The sequence below is a fragment of the Fringilla coelebs genome, assembly GCF_963513975.1.
Source record: "Fringilla coelebs genome assembly, chromosome: 8".
Classification (NCBI taxonomy): domain Eukaryota; kingdom Metazoa; phylum Chordata; class Aves; order Passeriformes; family Fringillidae; genus Fringilla; species Fringilla coelebs.
The window spans coordinates 34,387,425-34,411,688 of NC_140066.1; the positions used below are offsets into that span (position 1 = coordinate 34,387,425).

A 24,264-nucleotide genomic window follows, 5' to 3' on the forward strand; every position below is an offset into this window, starting at 1 on the left:
CATGTGCTCAAAAAGCCAAGGTCAAGCATGGACCGTGGCAAAGGCTTCATCAGCTCGTTACCCAGTGTAATTATATTTTCTGCACCTTACTCCCTTTGTCCCACCATGCTTCCTGAGGGTATTCCCACCTAATAGCTCTGCATTTTCCCACCCACACATCCACTGCTCCAGAACAGAGCTGGAGCTGAGCAGCCAGCCCGACCCTCCTTGGAAACACCTCCCCTTGCACACACACGGAATTATTGCAGCCATCACTTGTGGGGAGCCCAGGACGTGCTGTGCACTCTGGGGGAGGAGAATTATGGTGATAATTACAACTAAATATACAAAGATAAGAAATGGCCTGGCTTCCAGGTGCCATCTGCTCTGCTCCTCTGCCTGGGGAGGGCACAAGCAGGTGATCCCCAGGTGTCACACAGGGGTTGTGACACAAGGTGTGCCTGTCTGCTGGGGGAACAGCAGAACGGAATGGGATTTCAGGGATAATACAACATAAAATCCATTCTGAACTGTCAGAGTCTTTACCTGAGCCACTCCTTTCACCCCTCAGTGTCACCTGCAGCAGTGACAGGACAGAGGTTTCGCCCCATCCATCTGTAAGGGTTACAAAGCCATGGAAAATCAACCCCAAAATCCCATTCCAAAGGTTCAGCAAACTGCCACTGGGAGAAATAATGAGGAATTCAGTAGGAATTGTGTCCACTGAGACACAAACTGAGGTGGCCACCCATTTCCCTGAACTGGAAGTCAACTGTGAGAGCTTCAAGAAATCCCATAAATTTTCCTATCACTGCAAGAGGATTTCAGATGCTTTTTGTTTCCCGTCAATACAAATCTGGCTGGGCTCAGTGAGTTCTATTGAATGCACATGTATCTCCTTCAAGCCACATTTCATGCTCTCCAAACATCTCTCTCTAAATTAAATCCTTTCATATTCCTTGAAAAGCTCAGTTCTTAATTAGGAAAGAGTTCTGATTTTCCATTTTCATTAATTCATTCGATTTCAAGATTTTGAAGCCAAAGTAATTGCAACTAAGTGAAACTTACTGAAAGGCAAAAAGATACAATCAGTTTCAGACAATGAGAAAATTAAGGATTTTTTTTTGAATGCAAGGGTTGGTCTAAATGTCCTGGCTAAACTGAATTCTCAACAATGCTACAATCTCCAGAGAAGCAATGATAGATGTTTTGCCTCTCTGAATGAACTCGGAGGATTGGCTAGATTAATGCTTGAATTACTTAATTTATTTGGCTTAATTTATATGCTGTTCTTCACTTTCAGAGCCTCCCTCTCCCCCCCATCACAGAGTTCCACTGCACCAGGCCTGTGCCAAGATCTCTGAGCTCAGGCTTTGCTCTCCCTAAACATCTTTCCCCATTATGTGGCTCTGATTAAATCTCCTGCGCTAATTTGTTATTGCGCTCGCCGATCTGCTTCTGGATTCCCGTCCCCTTCTGCATCCCCAGCACTGGAATGCAGAGCAGGACTGAGGGGTTGGGGTCTGATTTCCACTCTTTCAAGCCACAATTTGTCTCTGATGGTCTTCGGAAGATGATGAATGCCTTAAACAAAGGCAGATAAAATATTCGTATTTGTTAAACTAATGAAAAGGGCGATTTCACCCCACTCTTGGGCTCCTCAAGATAACTTGACAAACTTCCCAAAGCTGTACTTCCAAGACACATGAATCATTTTTATATCCTGGAATGTGCCCTAAGAGAAAGAAGGAGCCGAAGATTTCCTAGTAAAGTAAATTATCCTGAAACCTGGGGGCAGCATCTCACATTTCTCTGCTTAATTAGAAAGAGACTTTGCCCAGAGATACCCCACCTATACAGTGACATTCTTGCAGAAAACAAATGGCACAAAGGAGTGTGGAAAGCACAGTAAATTTATCTCAGAAAGCTCATCCTGGAACAAAAACACGTGTGGTGTTCTAAGTGATACCCCCAGGTTTAAATTATTAATGACCAATATATTTCTTGCCACATAGGCAAAGACAAAACACAGATAAAAATGTTGTTACCATTAATATCCACATAAGAAAAAAAACCCTGTATACAAGAGTATCTACTCAGGATAATATGTATTTTAAGATACCTAAATTTGTTATAAACTCCATTAGGCATCTAGCTACTCTTGGAGATAATTTAAGTATTTTCAATTGCAATCTGAGCTTACAGAAAATATGTTTCTTTTCACATTACCCATCTGTTCCATAAGAATAAGCTATAAAAAAATATTTCTAGAACAACTTCTTCCATGACATATTAGATAAACCTGTGGCTCTCAAAAAATAACCCCTGGATCAAGGTTATATAAATTGATATTAAAGCTCAGCAAAGATCTGCTTTACAGTAAATCATCGAGAAACAGGACAGCCTTTCTCCATTGAAGGGCACGAGGTAAATAACTGAAGAGGAGGTAAAAACAGATAATCAATTATTTCAGTTGGTTTCAGGGTTACTGCTGAAATTTTCAGCCCCTTAGAGAAAACCCAAAAATCAATAGAGCAGAGAATTTTGAGATAACAAAGAAAGAAACATCTCAAAGGCATTTGCAACACGTGATAAAAGCATGAGGCAAAATCTGCTCTCACCTTCAGAGTGCAAATTAACAGGAATATTCCTGAGTCTGCTCTGGGGTGACTGCTTGGGGTGGGGGAAAGAAGGAAAAATCCTGCAGAAGGCTCAGGGAACATCTGCATTTCCCACCCTCAGCCCCATGGAGCAGAGCACCCCAGAGAGAACGAGCAGGAACAGAACTCTGCAGCTCAGCAGGAGCCCAGTGTCCATAGGGACTGAGGGAAAATGGAATTTCAGGAACCTGGGAATACTGGGAGAAAGCAGCAGTGGCCCAGCAGCTGAGATGAGGAGCAAGTAGAGTTGTAAGTTTAAAACTTCATTTCAATTGTTCTTGATGGAATCAGGTCTGCTCCCAAGATCCTTCTGTGCAAAACCTGGGCTGCCAGAGCATCCCATCCTGAGAGAGGACACTTTTCCCACCCTCCTGGCGAGCTCTAGGTTGCTAGCACACCCTTCAGTCCTGTATTTATGGTGTTTCCCCCTCTTTTCACTCCGTTATTTGTGTAATCCTACTCTACTTCTTCCATCCCCAAAACCAGAAGCCAATGACTTGGCACAGGTAGGAGCACAACAAAAAACTTAACAAGACCTTCCAAAGCCACAGCTTCCACCCTAAACCAATATTAACCAATATTAAATATCCCAACCTCCATGACATCCTGATCCACCTCTCCGATTTCAGCGTCTATCCTTGAATAAAAACAAAATTTAACAGAACAAAAGGCTGAACTTCTGCTAAAGAATTCTCTTCCTCTTCATGCAGCTGATAAAGGAGTTAATGTTTTAGTTGTCTAGGTGTTATTCAGTCTGCTTCCAAGTTGTACAAAGCCAATAATTGCAAGAGAAAGAAAAGCTGTTGGGCACCCATTTTCCAGTCTCAGCAGAAAAGTGTTCCCTATGAAGTTTCAGGTATTTAAAAATCCAGAAAAATCCAAATCTGATCCCTTGTAATGCAGAGATGGCAGAGTTCCCAAAGGAGGCTTCCATGAAGCAGAAGGAACAGTCTCCACTTTGCCTCACCAAACAATCATAGAAAATGTGGCTTTTGGGACCTCAGAGGAAAAGTGTTCCCTATGAAGTCTCAGGTATTTAAAAATCCAGAAAAATCCAAATCTTATCCCTTGTAGTGCAGAGATGGCACAGTTTCCAAAGGTGGTTTCCATGAAGCAGAAGGAACAGTCTCCACTTTGTGCCCAGTCATAGAAAATGTGGCTTTTGGCACCTCAGAGGCTCCTGCCCCATGTCAGGATTAACTCCACCACTCTCATTAGCAGCTTTTCTCTGGTTTTTCTGAAACTCCAGCACACTCAGAGACCTTTATCCTCCCTCATGCTGTGCATGTAAATACATCCTTTTCTCATTATCTTTATTACTGAGCTCTTCCTCGCTGCCTTGTAGGGCCATTCTTCTTGTCCCTGCTAGACAGGAGCACATCTAACAGTGTCACCCAGACTAATTACTGCCTCTTTTCTCCCTGCAGCCACTTCCACCCTGCAGGATCCATCAGGGCCCTGCTCAGCCTCCTCCTCTCCACCCTCCATGCTCCTCACTCCTCACCACAGCCATGGTTTCTCCAGCCCTTCCTGGCTCTCCTTCCCGTGTCCTCCTGGGTGAGTTATCTCCCTCATTTATTTTAATGACTGCTCTCCTTCCCAGGAATTATTCAAGGAGGAGCTGTCATGAAAGATCTCCTGTCCCTGGGGCTGAGTCTCCTGTGAGATCCTCAGCCTCCCACCTGCACTCCTGAGTCCCCCAGTATCAATCACTGAACCCTGGGATGGTTTAGGTTGGAAATTACCCCTCTGACCATGGAGTCCTTTAGGTTGGAAAAGACTTCTCAGATCATGGAGTTTGGCCCTTAATCCAGCACTTCAAGGCCACCACTGACCCATGTCCCCAAGTGCCACATCCACTTAAATTTAAATCCCACCCTGGGATAGTTCAGGTTGGAAATTACCCCTCTGACCACGGAGTCCTTTAGGGTGGAAAAGATGTCTCAGATCATGGAGTCCAGCCCTTAATCCAGCACTTCAAGGCCACCACTGACTCATGTCCCCAAGTGCCACATCCACTTAAATTTAAATCCCACCCTGGGATGGTGACTCCACCACTTCCCATGGAATGAACAAGTCTCACCCCACTGCCGCTCCTGAGCCATTTAACACTGCTTTCTGTTTTTCCAGACAGCAACAAGTCCAACTTTTCACTGAGATATGCACCTAAACTACTGAATTACCACTCCCTTACAAAAAAAAAAAAAACAAACCAGCCTTAATGCTGCACTTCTTACATATAAAACTCTGCTGTTATAAATAACATATTGTTGACATATTGGTGGTTTTTGTACGGCCAAGCCATGTATTTTAGCAGAATAAAAAGAGAAAGGCTCCTGGAAAGGTTCAGGAGTGTCCCTGTAAGTAGGAAGGGGTTCCCAGACAGGGGTGCCATGGTTGTATCCCCAAATATCAGCGAGCACGGGGTGCTCAGAGCAGGGCTCTGAAGCACAGGAGCCAGGCAGAGCCTTCTGGAAGGTCTAAAAGTATATCCAGCACTTCTGGAAATTTTCCTGCAGGCTCATCAGCATATCAATAGAGCAGGGCTCTGCAGGGGTCCCCCCACTGCTGATTTCCTGAGGTGATGAGGGAAGGAGCGTTTTGGGGCCACGTGCCAGCCTAAAGGAGAAACCTTGATCACCACAAGACTGAAGAATTTCAGAGAGGAACTGAGACAACCCCTCAAGGGGCACAAGAAAATAACATTTGAGGATTGGCTGAACTGGTTACAGTTAGGGGAAGAATTAGGAAGAGCAGAGATGCCCTGTGTGCACTCCTCCCAAGGGATTCCTGAGCTGAGAGATGCTGCATTATTCCCCTCAGACGACAAACACTTGATTTTACATCCAGGATGTTTTTAAGTAAACATCCTTTTCATTATGCATTTGATAAAGCAGTTACAGCAGCTGCACCCCCCCCAAACAACTCCATCAAATTGCAGTTTGCAAATCAAAATTCACAGATAAGAACACCTTGAACACACAAACTTTGCCTGAGGCTAAATACAAGTTATTTCCTCTCCCTGCAGCAAGGCTGTGACGGTGACATTGCATCAATAAAGCAGCTCCCTAAAATTGAAGGAGCAAATTTGTGCATTCCAAGGGAAGCAGAGGAGTGATTTTGTGGGATAGGCAACGACAGCAATAAATTGCTGCGACTTTATTTTATGCTGAATAAATTTCTCACTAGCTCAGGTGCCAGCCAGCACACTAAAAGGACAGAGAGCATGAAAACAACTTCACTGTGGTTCTCACTTTTGAAACTCTCATTGCTCTGGCAAGGAAATCTTTGTATAGAATATAAAAATATAGAATATTTTCTTTTTATGTATTTTTATTTATTATTTTATTTTTTCATTTTATTCATTTATTTATTTTTATGCTGAATAAATTTCTCACTAGCTCAGGTGCCAGCCAGCACACTAAAAGGACAGAGAGCATGAAAACAACTTCACTGTGGTTCATGGAGAACTTTTGAAACTCTCATTGCTCTGGCAAGGAAGTATTTGTATATAATATCAAATATAGAATATTTTTATTTATTATATTTAATGATTTTTATTTTATGCTGAATAAATTTCTCACTAGCTCAGGTGCCAGCCAGCACACGAAAAGGACAGAACATGAAAACAACTTCACTGTGGTTCATGAAGAACTTTGGAAACTCTCATTGCTCTGGCAAGGAAACCTTTGTATAGAATGTAAAAATACAGAATATTTTATTTTTATTTATTTATTATATTTATTATATTTATTATATTTATTTATTATTATTTTATACTGAATAAATTTCTCACTAGCTCAGATGTCAGCTAGCACACGAAAAGGACAGAGCATGAAAACAACTTCACTGTGGCTCATGAAAAATTTTTGAAACTCTCATTGCTCTGGCAAGGAAGTATTTGTATATAATATCAAATATAGAATATTTTTATTTATTATATTTACTGATTTTTATTTTATGCTGAATAAATTTCTCACTAGCTCAGGTGCCAGCCAGCACACGAAAAGGACAGAGCATGAAAACAACTTCACTGTGGTTCATGAAGAACTTTGGAAACTCTCATTGCTCTGGCAAGGAAATCTTTTTATATAATATAAAATATAGAGTGAAAAACCATAAAAACTACACCATGGCTGCTGGGAGAAACCAAGCACATCTTGGTATTACCAAATAATTTGGCTTGAGTGTGATGACCAATGTCAGAATTCAAACTGAGCTTAAGGAGTATACCTTGGTAAGCCACAGCTTTGTGTTACCAGGGTTGTATTGATTTTTCTTGCCCTGAAAAAGATAAAGATTTTGCTGGAAAAACAAGCCAACATTGCCTTTGAAGCCTTCAAACAGAGACTGGACTCTTTGTCTAAATTGTTTAGTAAATAAGGTTGTGAAGAATTTTCAAATGTTTTTTTTTAATTTTTTGCACAGAAGTATCAAAGTCTCCCTTTGTTACCTGCCTCAAAGTAATTGAATTAGGAAATAATGTACACAATAATGGGGAGCTCCAGAGAACACTGATTTCATCCACATCAGCCAAAATATCTGCAGCAGCTGATCCTCCTGCAATGTGAGGCTGTGCAGTGATGGCACAGATAATATCCACACTTGGAATAGCCTTTATTTCTTTTACATTATGCTTTTTTCCCCCCCTCAATGCCTTATCCTAAAATTAGAAGAACTCCATCTCCATATATGAAGTTTATAGCATTGCTGAGTCCATCACAAGGGCACACTGATAAACCCTCTGCTCCTAAATGAAATTCCTCCCTAATAACCTGTCCTAGAAAAGCAGAGCACTGATAAGAGCTGCACTCCATGCTGTGCATCCTCCCTCTCCACTGCTTGATTTCCTGATTTGATTTCAATGCCACATCTTGCTGTAGCCTTATTCAGCTGCCTTTTCCTCACAGAGTTTTGCAAAAACAAATTCAAAACCTGGTTTGAGGGCAGAATCCTGAGACAAGGCTGGAAACAGAGCAGCTGTGTAAGTATAGATAGAGATCTATATATATAATATATATATATGTACATATATTGATAACTATCTATCTATATATATAGATCTATATAGATATATCCACCATTAATACAAATACAGGAAAGTTCAGCACTGTGGTTCTCCCAACAAAAGAATTCACTCAAATCCAGCTGTTGTTGTCTCCATCTCACACAGGTTTCAGGAAACTGCTAAATACTAATTCCATGAAGGCTCTGAAATTGGAGCTGATTTCCATTCTGCACGTTGAGGTTTCTTTTTAAATTAGTGAATAGGTGTGTGGAAGTGGGATAATATTGATAAATGCAATTTTTAAAAATAAATTGGTGCTTGGTGATTAAATTGCATGGTTGAAAGAAGTAAAAATGTACATATAAATGAGAGATACATAATAAAACAAAATATTAGTAATCAAAATATTTCTTAAATTTAAGTGTTTTCATGTCTCTGTTGATCTCCATCAAAGAAAGGTGATTGTCTAAACTTGGACTGAGTTATAGGCTCATCATACCCTATAAAAATGTCCCTTAATGTTCTTCACAATATTTACAAGATGCTTTCAAACTGCCTCCAAGTTTGCAACAGTGACAATCCTCATGCTCAGCACTGCAGCCACTTCATTCCTCTTTCATTGCTTGAGACATAAAATCGTGAAAATATCTCTTCCCTTGTTCAAACAGCACATTTGGGGTTTTTCCCCACGTGCAAGACATCCCTCTTTCCCCCAGACCAGCAAATTCCTGGCTCCTAAAGGTTGCACAGCCAAAGCAGGAACACAAATAAAACCTTGAACCTGAAAAATTACGAAAAATCAAGTTGATGCCCCACTGCCTGATTAAACTTTATTCCCATTTTATAGATGGGAAGGGGCAGGACAGTAAAGGGGAGATGTTTGCACAGAGCTCATAAATTCAGGTTCCCATCTTTAAAATCCCAAGGGTTTCCATCCATTTCCTAACTCTGCCCCTGTGATGAGCAGTGTTCCCAGGCTCCTGACCCTGGCTCTCCCTGGAGCTGCATTTTCCTTTCTTTTCTCTCTCCTCTGGGGTTCCTGGGAAAGATCCTGCTCTGGAGGGTTCCCACAGATCACATTTTTAACCAATCCAGCCCTTTTTTCCCTTTAAAACCCCACAGCAGTTGGCAATTCCACACTGAGCTCATAAGGCAAAAGGGAGTCAAATATTTTGAAATACCTTTTTGCTTCAATTGAGGCCTTTTTTACAAGCAGAAATTAAGTAATAAATAGAAACTCAATAAAGCATGAAATGTACTACTTTATGTTTAACTGTGGGCATTGAAATTGATTTTAGTTTCTCTCTGCAGGGTGTGCTTTGGGGCTTTGGTTGGGGTTTTTACAGATGCCACTCACTCATTCACAGGGATTTACACACCTCAGTAGCTCCTCCACGAAAAACATGACATCTCTTGGCAATAAAAGGTTAAAATTCACTTTGCCCTCTGACTATAACAGAAATACCTTTGCAAGCTAATGATTGTAACAGGCTGCTCTGTTCCTGAATAAACATTCTAGGGATTTCCTGAGGTGTTGCTTTGTTTTGTCATTTCTTTTTATTTTTTTTTCCCCTCATCTTTTTAATTGAGGGAAAAGAATTTGGAGGGCACAGCCAGCTTAGATGGTATTTCAGTCAGAAATCTGTATATGTTGTCTTTCTATACACTTTTCAAACTGAAAAAAATTACATTTACACAGCTTCTGGATATTCATTTTATAGGAAAAAAAAAAAATCTTTAAAGCTTCTCCAACTCATCTCCTTCTGCCAGCTTTCCTGGCCAACTCTTTCTTAGTAATGCCAGTAAATGCCAAAAAAAGTCTGGTTTCAACAACGTTTCTGTCTGTTGAAACCAAGAGAGAGGCAGTTTCTGTTGGATACACTGAATTTAGGGATCCCACTCTTTCTCCTGGAGGGAGTGGGCAATGCTAACACAGGAATGGGCTTGGAGCTGCTTTGAGGACAAAATTTCTGACTTTTCCTGCAGCAGATCCATGTCCAGAACCTCCTCTGCAGGGCAGGTTCAGCCCTGCCAGGGCAAGGGCCCTTTTTTGGGGCAGGGAGGCTCTTGGCTGTCCCACTTCTCACATCTCAGAGCTTTTGTCTCCCTGGCCAGCAGCGTTTCAGTCCCAGGACAGGCTGTACCTCACAGAGAAACAGCAGAGAGGAGGCAGTGGGTGAAGATAAAGTGAATAATGGGACACCAGGGTGGGATTGCACCCAGGATTGCTGCCCAGGGGAGCCTGGCATGCCCTGCACTCCCAGGGGTGAACTGTGCCAGAAAATAACATCCACCCAAAATCAACAAAATTTGGGCAGCTCAGAGAAGATCTGACCCTAAAAATCTTTGCTCCTGTGCTCGCTGAGGTGGTCTCAGGTAATAAAACTCTTCTAAATATTAAAATTATTTATAGGTTTCGTTTTAACTCAGAAGGCAAAATGCTGCCACCTCAGAAGGAGGCAGAGGTGTGGCTGCCCCGTTTCTAGAAGAGTTCAAGGCCAGGTTGGAGCATCCTGGGACAGTGGAAGGTGTCCCTGCCCGTGGCAGGGGATGGAATGAGATGAGCTTTAAGATCCCTTCCAAGCCAAACCATTCTGAGATTCCAGGAATCGCTCCAGACAATGATGAGTGGCTGGGAAGGGCTTGGCAGGTTCACCCCAAAAAGACCATTTTTATGCAGGGAATGCTCCTCAAAGGATGTGGTCAGTGGAGAGAGGAGGAACAAAAGAGGAGGTGAACCCTGCCAAGGACCCACCCTGGTGGAGGAGAGGGCCAGAAGAGGAAGGGGGAACAAGGTCAGGCTGCAGAAGCCAAATAAAGTCGAGCCTGAGGCAGGAGGAACGAGGGCAGGACTGAGGAGCTCCTCCTTTGACTGCAGCTCCAGGGGAACAACACAGTCACATCCCAGAGCTGGGCAGGGACAGAGCTGGGGACCTGGAGAGGGCTGGACACATCCTGCTGGGACACGGAGGGACAGCAGCCCTCCCTGGGGACAGAGCCACCACCAGTGTGTTCAGCTGCTGGGGCAGGGAGAGCACACACACCTCAGAGCAGGCAGGGCCACCAGCACAGCTGTGGGGACAGGAACAGCCACAGACAGTGTCACCAGCACAGCTATGGGGACAGGAACAGCCCCAGACAGTGTCACCAGCACAGCCTTGGGGACAGGAACAGCCCCAGACAGTGTCACCAGGCTATGGGGACAGAAACAGCCCCAGACAGTGCCACCAGTACAGCCATGGGGACACAGGAACAGCCCCAGTGTCACCAGCACAGCTATGGGGACAGGAACAGCCCCAGAGAGTGTCACCAGCACAGCTATGGGGAGAGGAACAGCCCCAGACAGTGCCACCAGCACAGCTATGGGGACAGGAACAGCCCCAGACAGTGCTACCAGGCTATGGGGACACAGAAACAGCCCCAGACAGTGTCACCAGCACAGCCATGGGGACACAGAAACAGCCCCAGACAGTGCCACCAGCACAGCTATGGGGACAGGAACAGCCCCAGAGAGTGTCACCAGCACAGCTATGGGGACAGGAACAGCCCCAGACAGTGCCACCAGCACAGCTATGGGGACACAGAAACAGCCCCAGAGAGTGTCACCAGGCTATGGGGACAGGAACAGCCCCAGACAGTGTCACCAGGCTATGGGGACACAGAAACAGCCCCAGACAGTGTCACCAGCACAGTTATGGTGACACTGCAGAAACAGCTCCAGGACATTGTCACCAGCAGAGCTGTGGGGACACAGGAACAGCCCCAGACAGTGCCACCAGCACAGCTATGGTGACACTGTGCAGAAGCACCCCCAGCACATTGTCACCAGCACAGTTATGGGGACACAAGAACAGCCCCAGACACTGCCACCAGCACAGCTATGGTGACACTGTGCAGAAACAGCTGCAGGACATTGTCACCAGCAGAGCTGCAGTGACACTGGGCAGACAAAGCCCCATAGCAGTGTCACCAGCAGAGCTGTGGTGGCTCTGGGCAGACAAAGCCCCATAGCAGTGTCACCAGCAGAGCTGTGGTGGCACTGGGCAGACAAAGCCCCATAGCAGTGTCACCAGCAGAGCTGCAGTGACCCTGGGCAGGAACAGCCCCGGCACATCCCTGCCCAAGGCCAGGAACGCCCTGCAGGCTCTGGCAGCAGCCCCAGCACACACACACTGCTCGGTGAAATGCATCTCACAGGGATTGCACCCCAGCCTCTCCATCCCCACACCTCTGCCAGGCTGGGAATTGCAGTGCTCAGCTCCAAAAGCTCCATTTTGTTCTAGAGCTGTGTCCTTGAGGAAAGGCACCACACAAATGGGACACACGATTTCCATGAGATGAAAACTGAACACAAACTTTCTGCTGCAATACCAAAATGATACAGATAATTTTTAACTCATCTACACAAGCTTTTTGAAAGCAGAGCTTTTTGGCAGTCATTTTATTTCTAGAAAAATACCAACACCTTGAAAGCCTTTTATTGTCGAGATATTCCTGCTGCATTTTAAAAAGCCTTATTATCAATCCTAATTATTTTTTTATCAGGCTTTAAACTGCATATAACCTCTATGACTCCTCATTACAATTCTGAAAAATGAGAAATATTCCTATAGAAGAGGCAAATCAACTGGGGCTTGAGTAAATCACATTGAAATAGAATTATAATTCAACAACAAAGGCACTGGGCTTGTTAGCTGCAGGACTCAGTGGATTGACCAGCTCAATTTACTTCTTCACCCTTCAAATGCACACTGAGAACAACTCAATTTACTGTGGCTTTCTGAAATAAGGGCCTTCATCACAGAATATGTCAGCAGCTCATGGTTTCCCCTGCTCAGAGGATTGCAGTCCTTGGAAAAGCCCCAAGTTTTGCTGCTGCTCCAAGTCCACAAAGGGCTCCTTGCAGGAGCTGCACATTCCTGTACCGGGGGTGCTCGGTGGGAGAGAGCCTGATCTAGCTAGGCTTCAGTCTGACCCAAGGCACTCACAACAGGAATTAAGAACAAGGGAGATTCTCCTCCTGCCTGTAAAAAAATCCCCAAACTGATCACATGGTCAGAGCTGGAAAGCAAAGCATTCTTTTAATCCAACACTGAAATTCATACCTTACACTCACAAGATCTGTTGCAAGAGACGTGAAATAGCCAAGTGTAAGCTAAATTAATTCAATATGAAAATGCCTCAGTACAAGCACTTTACAGACCCAGCATAAGGCAGGAACTCAGGTTTAGATTTTAATCCCACATTAAAGGGTCGCTAACGTGAACTGCATCATTAAAATCAAAATATTCCCCCCCCCCCCCATTTTATTGCAGAAAGCACAATCTGTTTGTTTGTGGGGTTGGTTTTTTTTCCTTTGAAATGCCAGCTTGAAAACTCAAGTTAAAGTGGATTGCTCCAGCCCCATCAGCTTTTGAAGGATTGCTGGAGCTGGGATCTGAGACACTACCTCATAGCTGGTGGGTCCCCAGCAAACCCTCTGCAGAGCCCCTGGCCACGAGGGCTGGTACTGGGAGGCAGAGCTCCCCACCATGATATCACTGGTGATCTCCCCTGGCCAAGTATGACAGAATTCCTCCAGCAGCTCGGCCTGACAGGAGCTGATGAAGGGGAATTTCACCCTGTGGAAGGCTGCAAACCCCCAGGGAGAGCAGGAGGTGTCTGTCTGGGGGCTTGTTCCTACAAAGCTCTCCATTTTCTGTTCTTTAAAACACCCAGCACTTCCAGTAACACCTGAGCATAAACACTCACACAGAGCTCTGCAAACTTAACAGGCTGCATCACTTAGGCTAAAAATGCAATGGACTTTTCTGGGATGAATCCCAGTTGCTTCACACTTCCCAGTATGCCCAAGTGGCTCAGGCAGGAAATGAATCCTCGTGTATCTAGCTGGAACCAGGGCACTGATTCAGTGCAGACAGAGAAAAGAATTTTCCCCACTCAATCACCAACACCAAGTTTTCATTGGTGGTCCCAGCTCCAGGAATTTCTCAGCCCTGGAGCTGCTGTGTGAGCTCCAGCAAGTCCCTGGAACCAGGACACACTGACACACCAGGACACACCGACCAGCATTTCTAAAAAAATGACATGAATTCAATGATCAGATGGATCAGCTGGTTAAACAAGGTGGGATGGGAGGAAGGGAACATGTTTTAAATGATCAGATGGATCAGCTGGTTAAATGAGGTGGGATGGGAGGAAGGGAACATGTTTTAAATGATCAGATGGATCAGCTGGTTAAATGAGGTGGGATGGGAGGAAGGGAACATGTTTTCCTCCTCTTGGACAAGGTAAGGTGAGAGGGGTGAGAGGGCTTTGAGCTGCTTTGGCTCACTGGGACACAGAAATGCCCTGACTGCCAGAGGAGGTGCCACGCTCCCTTCCCTGATTGTGTCCATGCAAAACTTCTGCTGCTTCCAAATTAAACACACACACACACAAGAGTTATTAACTAATAGAGCATATTTGCACTAATTACTCCTCAGAGTGGCCCTACAAGGCAGGAGTATGTGTATAAGGAAAAGCAAAAGAAATATCAGATTGTTTACCAGGCTATTAAATTAATGACTTCCAGGTTATTAATTAAAGGCTCAAGGAGAGGATCTCCCAGGGAAGGTTGTGGAGGATTAGTGCTGTTCCTCTGCCTGTGCCAAGCTGCATTCCCAGCTGATGACACAGCTTGTGGAGAGAGCACAGCTCTGCCTCTTATAGTCGATGCTCATGAGTCATAAAAAATATGGAGAGCACTATAAATTCTGGTTATGCCTCTCTCTCTCAAGATATGTAAAACAACCATGTAAAAGAGCTATGAAAGCTGTCCTCTCAGCCTTCAAAGCCTTGTTTAAGCAGCACTGTATGATTCCCCTTAATACAATTGTCTGGAAGTCTAAACTTTGGTAATTATTTCAAATGAAAAGGAACAGCAGGAGGCTCGGTTGAAGGGAATATAAACAATTATCACTTGCACGAAGGCTGTGCCCGTTATGAAATAAACTTGAATGGGTTTGCTCTTGAAAACACTGAGCTCTAAATTAATTATCTGACAGAGTGAGCCCCTCAGCTGTGTATCAAAGCCTGGGAGAGTCACACAAGGCGGGCAGCAAAGAGGGGAAATGGGAACCAGCACAGAGCCCTGCCCTGGGAGGGTGGGGGGACACAGTGTGCCCAGAGCTGCCCCTGCATCCCTGGAAGTGTCCAGGGCCAGGCTGGAGAGATCTTGGAGCAGCCAGGGACAGTGGAAGGTATCCCTGCCCATGGCAGGGGGAGGAAAAATACAAACTTTAGGGTCCTTTCCAACCCAAACCATTCCAGGATTCTGTGAGTCTGTGTGATGCCCCAGTAAGTTCCTAATAAATCTGGAACAGACCAAAACTCTGGATAAGACCCTGGCTATCACTGCCTTTGCCCCTTCTGCCAGTTTGCAGCTCCCAACGTGTTCTTGAATCTCCAACATTATTACAGTGGCTTTTTAACAAATTTAAAATTATTTTCTCTTCTTGCCAATGGTATTTTGTCTCAATGGCAAAAAAAAAAAAATCCCAATTTTAGTAGCTGTTGAACTAGGGTCTTAAGAGTGAAGGCATAAAAAAATGCAAAAAGGTGAAAAGCATCAGTGTGACACCCAATAGGTGTGATAAATCTGGAGAATCATAAAGAAAACCAACAACTGTCAGAGCTGATGATACTTTTATAGGTAGCAGAGAATTCCACACTGAGATTCACATAATCAGTGCCCAAAATTCCACACAAATGACCAAGATTCTGATGTTTGCTCCTGAATACAATCCATGGCACAGTGCTGAGGAATGGGGCAGGCAGGGATGCAAAAGCTGCTTCTTCAGGAGCCAAGGGAGATGCAGTGCATGCTAAGCAGCAGGAAATGGTAATCCTCTGCCACTTCACATGCACAATCTTAGAGCTGTGACAAGTGCACACTTAAAAACCAGAAGAAATATGGTCTAAATATATATTTTATAGCTGGCTTTCATCTTTATCTTCGCATTTCATTGCTAGAGTTTATATTCAAAGCATAACATAACACCAGGAAAGAAAAAAAGAGTGTTGCTACAAGAAAAGGAACTCTGCCTTCTCATCTTTCTTTCTCCCTTTTTTTAAAAGCCCTTCTTTAAGATTTCAATTTGCAGCCCTGATTTATTCCAGCCCGGGCAAGGGAAGGAAACAGATTCACACGAGCTCAGAATCTGGCCTTGAACGCTTCAGCTTGGCAAAGCAGTGTTCCTGATCCCTGAATCCACTGCCCCCTCACCAGAGGGGAGGAGAATTTCTGATTTATTTCTGATTTATTTGCATTTGGAAGCCACTGGTGTTGGAGTGAGAGCTGGAAATGTCCTGCAGGTCTTGCCATCCTCTCTGCCCACCATGGGCACCTTTCTTTCTTTTCCTCTGCTTGTCTCTGACTCCAACACAACCCCAATCTCCTGGCGTGTGGGAAGCCACAGAACAAGAGCTCTCACTCTCTGCAGGCTGGGGAGAGGAGGATTTCCCAATCTGTGTTCATATGTTGAGGCCAGTGACAGTATTTTAAAAGAGTCCTGTGATGCTCACAGTGGCCCAGGTGGATTAAGGGTCTAACCCAGGGACAGGCAGATTGTGCACAGCTACTTTCCCAAAGTTAATTATTTTAAAGAAGTCTCATATCCCCCAAATTTAACATTTAACATCAAAAATCAAAATCCCTGTTGGAAATTCCATCATTTGAAAGCAACCTGGGCCGGCAACTTGCAAACTCAAACCAAGTTCGAGCATCTCAGGGCTTTCCAGCTTCTCATGGGGTTTTTTAGGAACCACACTGAGCTGAATGCTGCAGGTCCCCAAATACCTGACCATTTATTTTTAGGAATGGCAGCTGTATCCTCACTGGAGCACCCACAGGTTAATACTGCACTTGGACAGGTACAGAGATCAGGATTACAAAAGATCCATACTCATCAAAATGTCCAAAATATCCCCCAGTAAGGAAAGCTGCACCTAACTTGCCCACGTGCTTTTGGAAAATTGAGAGGATTAAATCCTTCAAAGCACTTGGTGCTGATTTTCCCTGAGTCCTTGCAGGTGCCAGCGATGGGATGGCAGGTCCTACACAGACAGGGGCAAAGAAACCACACCTGAGTGACTGCTGCCACACCCTGAGCCCTCTGGGTTTACCTGCAGAGCTGATCACACCAAACCCTCCCCAAAAAAATTCCATTTCTCAGGTGTTTCATGCATTTTACAGTCTGGATCCAAACCCAGCTCCAGCAATCTGTGTCCCTCTGGAACACGAGTGCCAGCCCAGGGCAGTGCCACACTGGGCACTGCAGCTCTTCCATGCCTGCCCTGCCAGGCAGCATTTCCCCACATCATTCCCACTGGTTGCTAAATTCCTTTAGAGCACAGAAATGGAGCCAAAAGCCCCTTAATGCCCACGTGAAACATCTCCTGCCTGGCTCCTGGCTCCCCAGGAGGAGGGATGAGTGCAGGCTCCGGAATAACACCACTGATATTACCTGACCCAGAGCTCCTGTGCTGCAGGGATCTGGCACACACCAAGCCCTCTGTGTCCCTAACAGGGTGTGAGGATAAAAGCTGAAGCCAAACAGATGGTCTTCAAAAAATCTTCCCCAAAGTGTTCTGTGTACTAAAACATCACTTACCCAAACTCCCATCAAACTTGGCTTGATTTGGGAATCGCGAGCCAAGTTTGGAAGAGAAATATTCAGCTGGAAATATGTGGGGGGGGAAAAGAGGGGTGTTTTTTCTTTTTTTCTGCACTTAAATAATATAAAATGAAACCACTTTGTTCAAACCTTAGAAATATTTAAGGAAAACAGAACCCAACCCTTGTGTGTTTAAAGCAAGCGCTGGGGTGGGGGGTGGTAATCGACACAGGACGCAAAGTGCTGAGCACATGAAAAAAGAGAAGTGGAAGGACAACTGGAGCTCTAATGTATAATGACCTATCAACACATGCTGTAAGGCACACAAAGTTTCAGGGAAGGAGGAAATCACATCTGCAGGGAATATGGGCAGCTATTGTTTGAAGCCCAGGGTGATGTTGCACAACCCTTGAGGGTCCGATCCTGCTACAGCATTTTCTCCTCAGCAGCAACAACTGGACACTCCAAATAGCAGCCACTCATTTTAGTAGCCTGCTCAGGGTTGGCAATGAATATTATATCCAGTTAACAGAAGAATTTGATACCAATAAAATACTCCCACTGAAAATGATACATTTTCTGAATTGAAAAACAACAAAAAAAAACACCAGGAGAAATGAACCCCAACTAAACAAACAGCATCACACAGTTGTACAAATTGAGGTATTTCCATAGTAGCTTCTCTTAAGTATCTATATTTTATTTTTTAATTGTTTTTCCCTATCCAGGATGTTGATAGGCCAAGGGGAAAAGGCTCCAAGTTGTGCTCAGGTTGAATACTAGGAAATAATGAGTGGATAAGAATTGGATGAGGCTTCCCCAGGGCAGTGTTGGAGTCTCCATCCCTGAAGTCTTAAGGAAATGACTGGATGTGGCAGCCAGGGCTGTGGTTTATTGGATAAGGTGGTGCCCAAAGGTTGGACTCAATGACCCTGGGGGTATTTTCCAGCCTAAAGGATTCCATGAGTCTACAAAAAGCGTTGGCACCAGCACGGGCATCTTTTAAACAGGGAAAAAAGCAACAACATTTCAGAAATGGTGCCACCATGAAATCCTGGCCTTGGTTTCACAGAGCTTTGGCCTGAGTTGGGGAAGGTGGAGAGAAAAATTGACCTGCCAAGTAAATGATCAGTTCTCTTCAGACACAAAACCCTTCATTTACACTTGGGAACCCCCAAATTCTTTAAATATAATTTAATTACATATCTGTCTTTAAAACTGGGGTTTGCCTGTCACTAATTTAAACTTCCATAAGTTTACGCCTGAACACCTAAATCACGAGATGTCCTTGAAAAAGCACATCCCAAGTGTATTAAAATAAATTCTGGTTAGAGATAAGCAAATTTTCTTTTTTTCCCCTCAGTAAATGGAATTTCCTCACTGCTGCTGAGCAGTCCTGTGTGTTTGTGCCATCAGACTGTGTGAATTATCTCACATTTCTTGCACAGTGTACGGGGCCCTCAACGAGAAAGTCATTAGCTTAATAATCATTGCTGACAGATTCCACGTGAGAGATTCCAACAGACACTGCAGCGACTCCTGGGGTAAATAAAAGGACAGCTTTATCTCCAAGATGGGAGAGAAGGCTGCACTAAATGATGAGTGTGCTTTCCCAGGGACTAATTGTTAAGCTGGAGTATTTACAGTTAAAGGATTGGGGAATGGGGCCATCATTGCCAGGCAATTATCTGTACACAAATAACTTTAATCCCTTGGCATTTTTATAGCCACTCCATTATTTATTTTACCATATATCCTATTGCAATACCATTCCCCTCTTACAAGTACATACTTTTTTTGACTTCATGTACGATTAGAATAAAACAGAGGAACACTTTGAAACGAGTTGAAGAACAATAGATCCCATTTAGCCATCAAATACAGCAGTATTTAACTTTTGTGCTTTTGATCAATATTTATGTGACAAGCTATTCATTACTCTCCTCCTCTACCACTGAAGCTGTTGCTCTTCCCACAGCCTGATGTGCACTTTTGTGTATTTAATTTATAAGTTTCCATGGAAAAGAAGTATTCAAAGGAAAAAAAGAAAAAAAAAGTGCTGATACAGCACGTGGATCTTTCTACCAAGCCACAAATCTTTTCCAGTGTTCATCTTAAACTGAAAGTAATTCTGGGAAACAAATTAACGATATAAATCACATTATCATTACTCACAGAGTGATACTGGGTTGTAACTCTCTCAGAGAGCTCCAGTGAGTAGCTAAAAGGCCTCTCTCTATATGGAGAATGCCTGTTTCTAATTAAATAATCTAAAAATAGAGTTGCACATACATCTAGGACCAAGCCATCTGTGTTATCTCTCTAAGATAAGCCATTCTACACCCACTCTGATATCCCTTTCATCACTGCACAGATTCAGAACTGGGCCTGGCCCTTCTCTCCTATTTAGGAAGGGACAGAGGAGAAGAAGGAACAATTTTAATCTAGACAAGCTTTTTTTGAAAGTCAGAGCCCTTCTTTGGAAATATCTTTTCACACCTACTTGTGTCAATCAGCAAAGTGATCCAAAGCCACGTCCTGCAAGCAGTGGCAGTAGTCAAGCAGGATTTCTCCATGGAATATTTTCTCAATCCAGCAAGAAAAGCTGTTTCTAATTGGCTCTCTGGGCTTTTTGCATTGTTTTTGCTTGGTTTTTTTCCTCCCTATTTTTTTTTTTAACTATTTAAAAACTTTACTTTTTCTCTTCCTCGTTAAGATAATTTAAAGAACAACATAAAAAGTGAGCTGGAGTCAAACTGGACCTGAGTTAAAAAGTTGGGTAAGAGATTCCCAGGATACATTTGGTGACAATAAACAACAAACTGTCTCCATACTTCAAGAAGGAGATAAAACCCAGCCTTTTTTTCCTAAGTGCAGCTTCCTATACTGTTCACAAATGTCTGGGGGGGAAAAAAGGAGGAAAGCTTATCAGGGCTTGTCAAGAGGGGGAAACAATCCCAGAGCCAGGGGCAGATCCTGCCTTGATAGGAAAGGGGAGGCAGAGTGTGAAGGGAGAGTCGCCCCTCGCTCCCAGTCCAGCACAGGGATGGAATTTGGGGGGCTCCCATGGGATAATCAAGCCCAGATAATGCCTCAGGCTGCAGGCAGCACAGCATTATTTCCACTGGCCCCTAAATTCCTTGCTGTCAGACTGTATTTACCCAACAAACCTGTTTGGTGTGCTTGCTCCTCTCTGTTTTCCTTCTGCTGTTGCATGACAGAATCTCAAGCAATTAAATTGCTATTATTTCACTCTAAACTTTCCTTTTTGCCATCAGAAGGAAGAATGCATCTCTGCAGGAAAAAGGCATTCATTTCAATCAAAAACCTTATCCATTTCTTGAATTAAATAAGCAGCAATTTCAGACATGTGGCAACAACGATACAAAAGCACTCTTACAACTTACAGGGTGAAAGTGCATTAAATTCCCCCTACAGCCTTTAAATGGTTACACACCTCAGAATAAACAAACAGGCAAAATGAAGACTGACCTTTGAGTAAATGCCATCCACTGGTCTCCACTGCTCTCCATTCAAAAGGAAGGGAGTTGTTATCTCATAATCTTTGGGCTGGTCCTCGGACAGCTGCAGCCTGGGGGACTCCACTTTGCTGTCCACATCCTCACCTAAGGACAGGAGAGGCACTTTGGGTTAGCTGGGAAGGGCAGCTGGCAAGGTGAACCCTGGTACTCGAGGGACTTGGCAGCACCTTCAAAAGGAAATAATTCAGGAAAAGGATTGGACATGAAACTTGTAATGTCAGAGTCAAAACCGACAGGAGTTTCGGAGGGAACCTGTGGAATCAGAGGGGTTCAGGGGGGAATTGGAAGGGATTAGATGGTGGCAGCAGAAGACAAAGACTGCACATTAAGAGTAGAGGTATCAGGATGCAAGGATATCATCACAGAGGATGAACAGTCTCATTAGTGGGGGAAAAAAAAGGTCAGGAAGAGAAAGAGAAGATAAACTCATTGAAATAACACTCCACTCCTACACAGGCAGGCAGATGACTTCCATTCCTACCACCAGGTCAAAAAGCTGCTTGCATGCAGCCTTTATCAAATGTTTTTCCTCTCCCTAAACACATTAATGGCATTGTGCCTGTCCAGGCAGAGCCCTAAAACCAATATCACAGGACAAGAGCTGGAAAAATAACTGAGAATAAATCAAAGAGAAGACAGGGATGGCTTCCAGGTGCCACAGGATAGTCAGAACTCTGCTGGGGTCTGCCACACTCTCTGTGCTCACCTAATGCTCTCATGAAGGATGAAGAGTCATATTCTGAGCAGAATTAGCCCCATTTAATCACTGTTAGGATTAGCTTAAAAACATCTGTGCAGTCCTTATGGCTAAGCCAATGTGAGCAGAAATAAAATCTGGTATTTTTCAACGTGCTTTTAAAAATACAACACTTGACCTAAAACACACCAAAAAACAAACAACAACAACAACAAAAAAAAAACAAAAAACAAGAAAAAACCAAACAAAAAAACTACTTCACAAGATAAAAAGATAAAATACATTGGAGAGAGGAAAGTTGTTTGTTATCCAGAGTTCTTACACCCCTTTAATGCAGCCCAGGTGACTGAGGGCTGGGAGGACACAGCGTCAGCCCTTGGAAGAGATGATCCAAAGCTGGCCCAAGATTTGGCTGTCCCCTGGGGAGGCACATGAGACACCATCTCATCAGCCTGGGAGGGTCTAGACAGAACTCCAAGCCTTTATTCTCATTATCAGGCAGGAAGCTCCCTGCTCAGAACAGGAATTCATGAAGCATATCTCAGCAAAATGAGAAAAGTTTGGCTCCAGCCCTGCTCTCCTTTCTCCTTGGCCCACTTGAGCAATCTCAACCACACAAATTAAATGGCCCTTCTATTATTTTGTGGGATGTGCATTCTGAAAGTGTCACGAGATCCAGGTGTTCAGAGCCCCTTGGAGGATCCCTGTCCTGCCGTGGGTGCGTTGTCTGCACGGCTCCCACCGTGCCTGACACCATGGAGCTGCCATGGTGTGACAGCTGTCCGAAATGTCTCTCATTTGTCTCATGATTTTCGTCATGAAAAAGGACAGAAACTGAGACCACCCCAAGATCCTGTTTGATATCCGGGTTTGATGAAAGTCTGCCAAGCTTACAAGGCCGAGATGTAACTCCCAGCCTACCAAGGAATTGTGCAAAGGAGCACCTTGGCCTGTTTTGCAACAACAAGCCTTGGAATTTCCCTTCCTCTCGGCTTGGATGGACTCTTCTGGAATAACCTTTAGGTGGTCCCCACAGAAGACCCTTCATCTGTTCTGCAACCACTGTGACTGACTGACTGAGATGGGAGAAGCCTCTTCTCCAAGGACTGAGACACGAAACCCTCACATAAAGAAAACTCCTTTTCTTCCCAAGGATTGGGACTGAAACCTGGGGGGAACTGGCGGGGGGAACAGAACAGACTGTGATGTTTGCTTGCAGGTACAGACCGTGATGTTTGCTTGTGGGTAGTGATTATTGGGACTATTGGACCAAGAATGAAAATTATTGCATTATTTCCCCCCCCCCTTTCACAATCCTCCATAGGATAAAAACCCCCAGGTTAGCTAGTCCAGTTCGAAGATCTTCCCCGCTCTTGGAACGACTCCTGGACTGACGGAACCTCGGCTGGACCCCGAAGGACCCCGTCGCTCCCACGGGCGGGAGCTGGAGCCTCCTCTTTGCTCTTTACCCCCCTACTTTTCCATATGCTTTCCCTGCTTTCCCTCTTTTCCCTCACATGCATTTTTGCTGTAATCATTCAATAAAGTACACTTTTGATTGTCACTGCAAACCCCCTTTGCCGTGTTGGTATTTTGTACTGAGAAATCCTTTGGAAACGAATCATCACGAAATCGTCAATAAGGACAGTTTATGACACATGGTGACTTCAGGAAACATCAAAGTCTCCCTGATACTCCTCCACAGGCCTTCCCTGGCCATTCTGCAGAGCATGAACTTCCCAGCATTACCCAAAAGAGCAGAAAAAAGGGAGGGGATCAGCATCTGTGCACAGATGGGTCATTCCCTAAACAGACAGCCTCTGGAAGGGCAGCAGCTATAAAAACACAACGGGAGAAGGGAGGAAAATCCACACCAAGTGTGGTTCAGTTCTGCCACTCCTCCCTCTCTTCCATCCCAATGAAGTGATGCTCGTGGTGGATAACACAGCAAGGTTACAATGAGCAAATTTAATCTGCCACACGTGCTTATTTATCTGCAGAAAAGGCTCATTGTGCAGAAGTGTTGATAGTCTGGAGACAGACATCAAGACAGGTTTATAGGCAGCAGTTATATCTTTATTGGGAAAGATAATTTATTTGGGGGGAAACAAAGCAGACAAGCTTCAGGGTTTGCAAATCTTCTGAAGCCACAGCATTTATAAAACACAAGATCAATTTCTGTCTAGTTGCTTTCCCTGAGCCAGATACTTGGCTGCTTATCTGAATGTTTTTATTTAAATTATTGGGTGTGATAAAAATCACAGCTTCCTGTGGAAGGCAGAGGAAGCAGTGCAGCCCAATTTTGGGCCTCATTCTGGAGATAATTTGGGCACATGCATTGTGCACTTGCTTAACTCCCAGCTGCCCTCAGTGTGATATAAGCACAGCACGGTGCCTTCTGTATATCAAATAATGTTTTTCTCATGAAATTTCATTATATTTATGGACTGGGTATATTTCTGAAAGACTGCAAAATAAAGAAACCTGTATAGCTGATAAATAAACTCTAACCCAGTCTTTAAATTTAAAAAAAAAAAAAAAGGATGGGGAAGATAAATAGGTAAATCTTTTAAATAGGTTTCTGATTCAAAGAACAGGGGGCAGAAAATAAGGGATCATAGTCTTATCTATGAAAATAAGAAAATAAGGGGAGCCTGGAAGAGCAACCCACACTTATCCTGAGCAGGAGAGATCTGAAAGGCCACTGAACAATGGCACACGG

General features: G+C 44.1%; 1 protein-coding gene across 1 annotated transcript in view; it reads right to left on the bottom strand.

Annotated features, from left to right (window-relative positions):
* ADAM12 (ADAM metallopeptidase domain 12) overlaps positions 1 to 24,264 on the bottom strand; it is a gene marked incomplete at both ends in the record, with an annotated part of 193,657 nt that overhangs the window by 140,988 nt on the left and 28,405 nt on the right. Inside the window, 2 exons of the mRNA XM_084210182.1 lie at positions 20,796 to 20,929; positions 21,013 to 21,097. Of these exons, the coding sequence (XP_084066308.1) occupies positions 20,796 to 20,929; positions 21,013 to 21,097 (219 nt within the window). The remainder of the gene's footprint in view (positions 1 to 20,795; positions 20,930 to 21,012; positions 21,098 to 24,264) is intronic.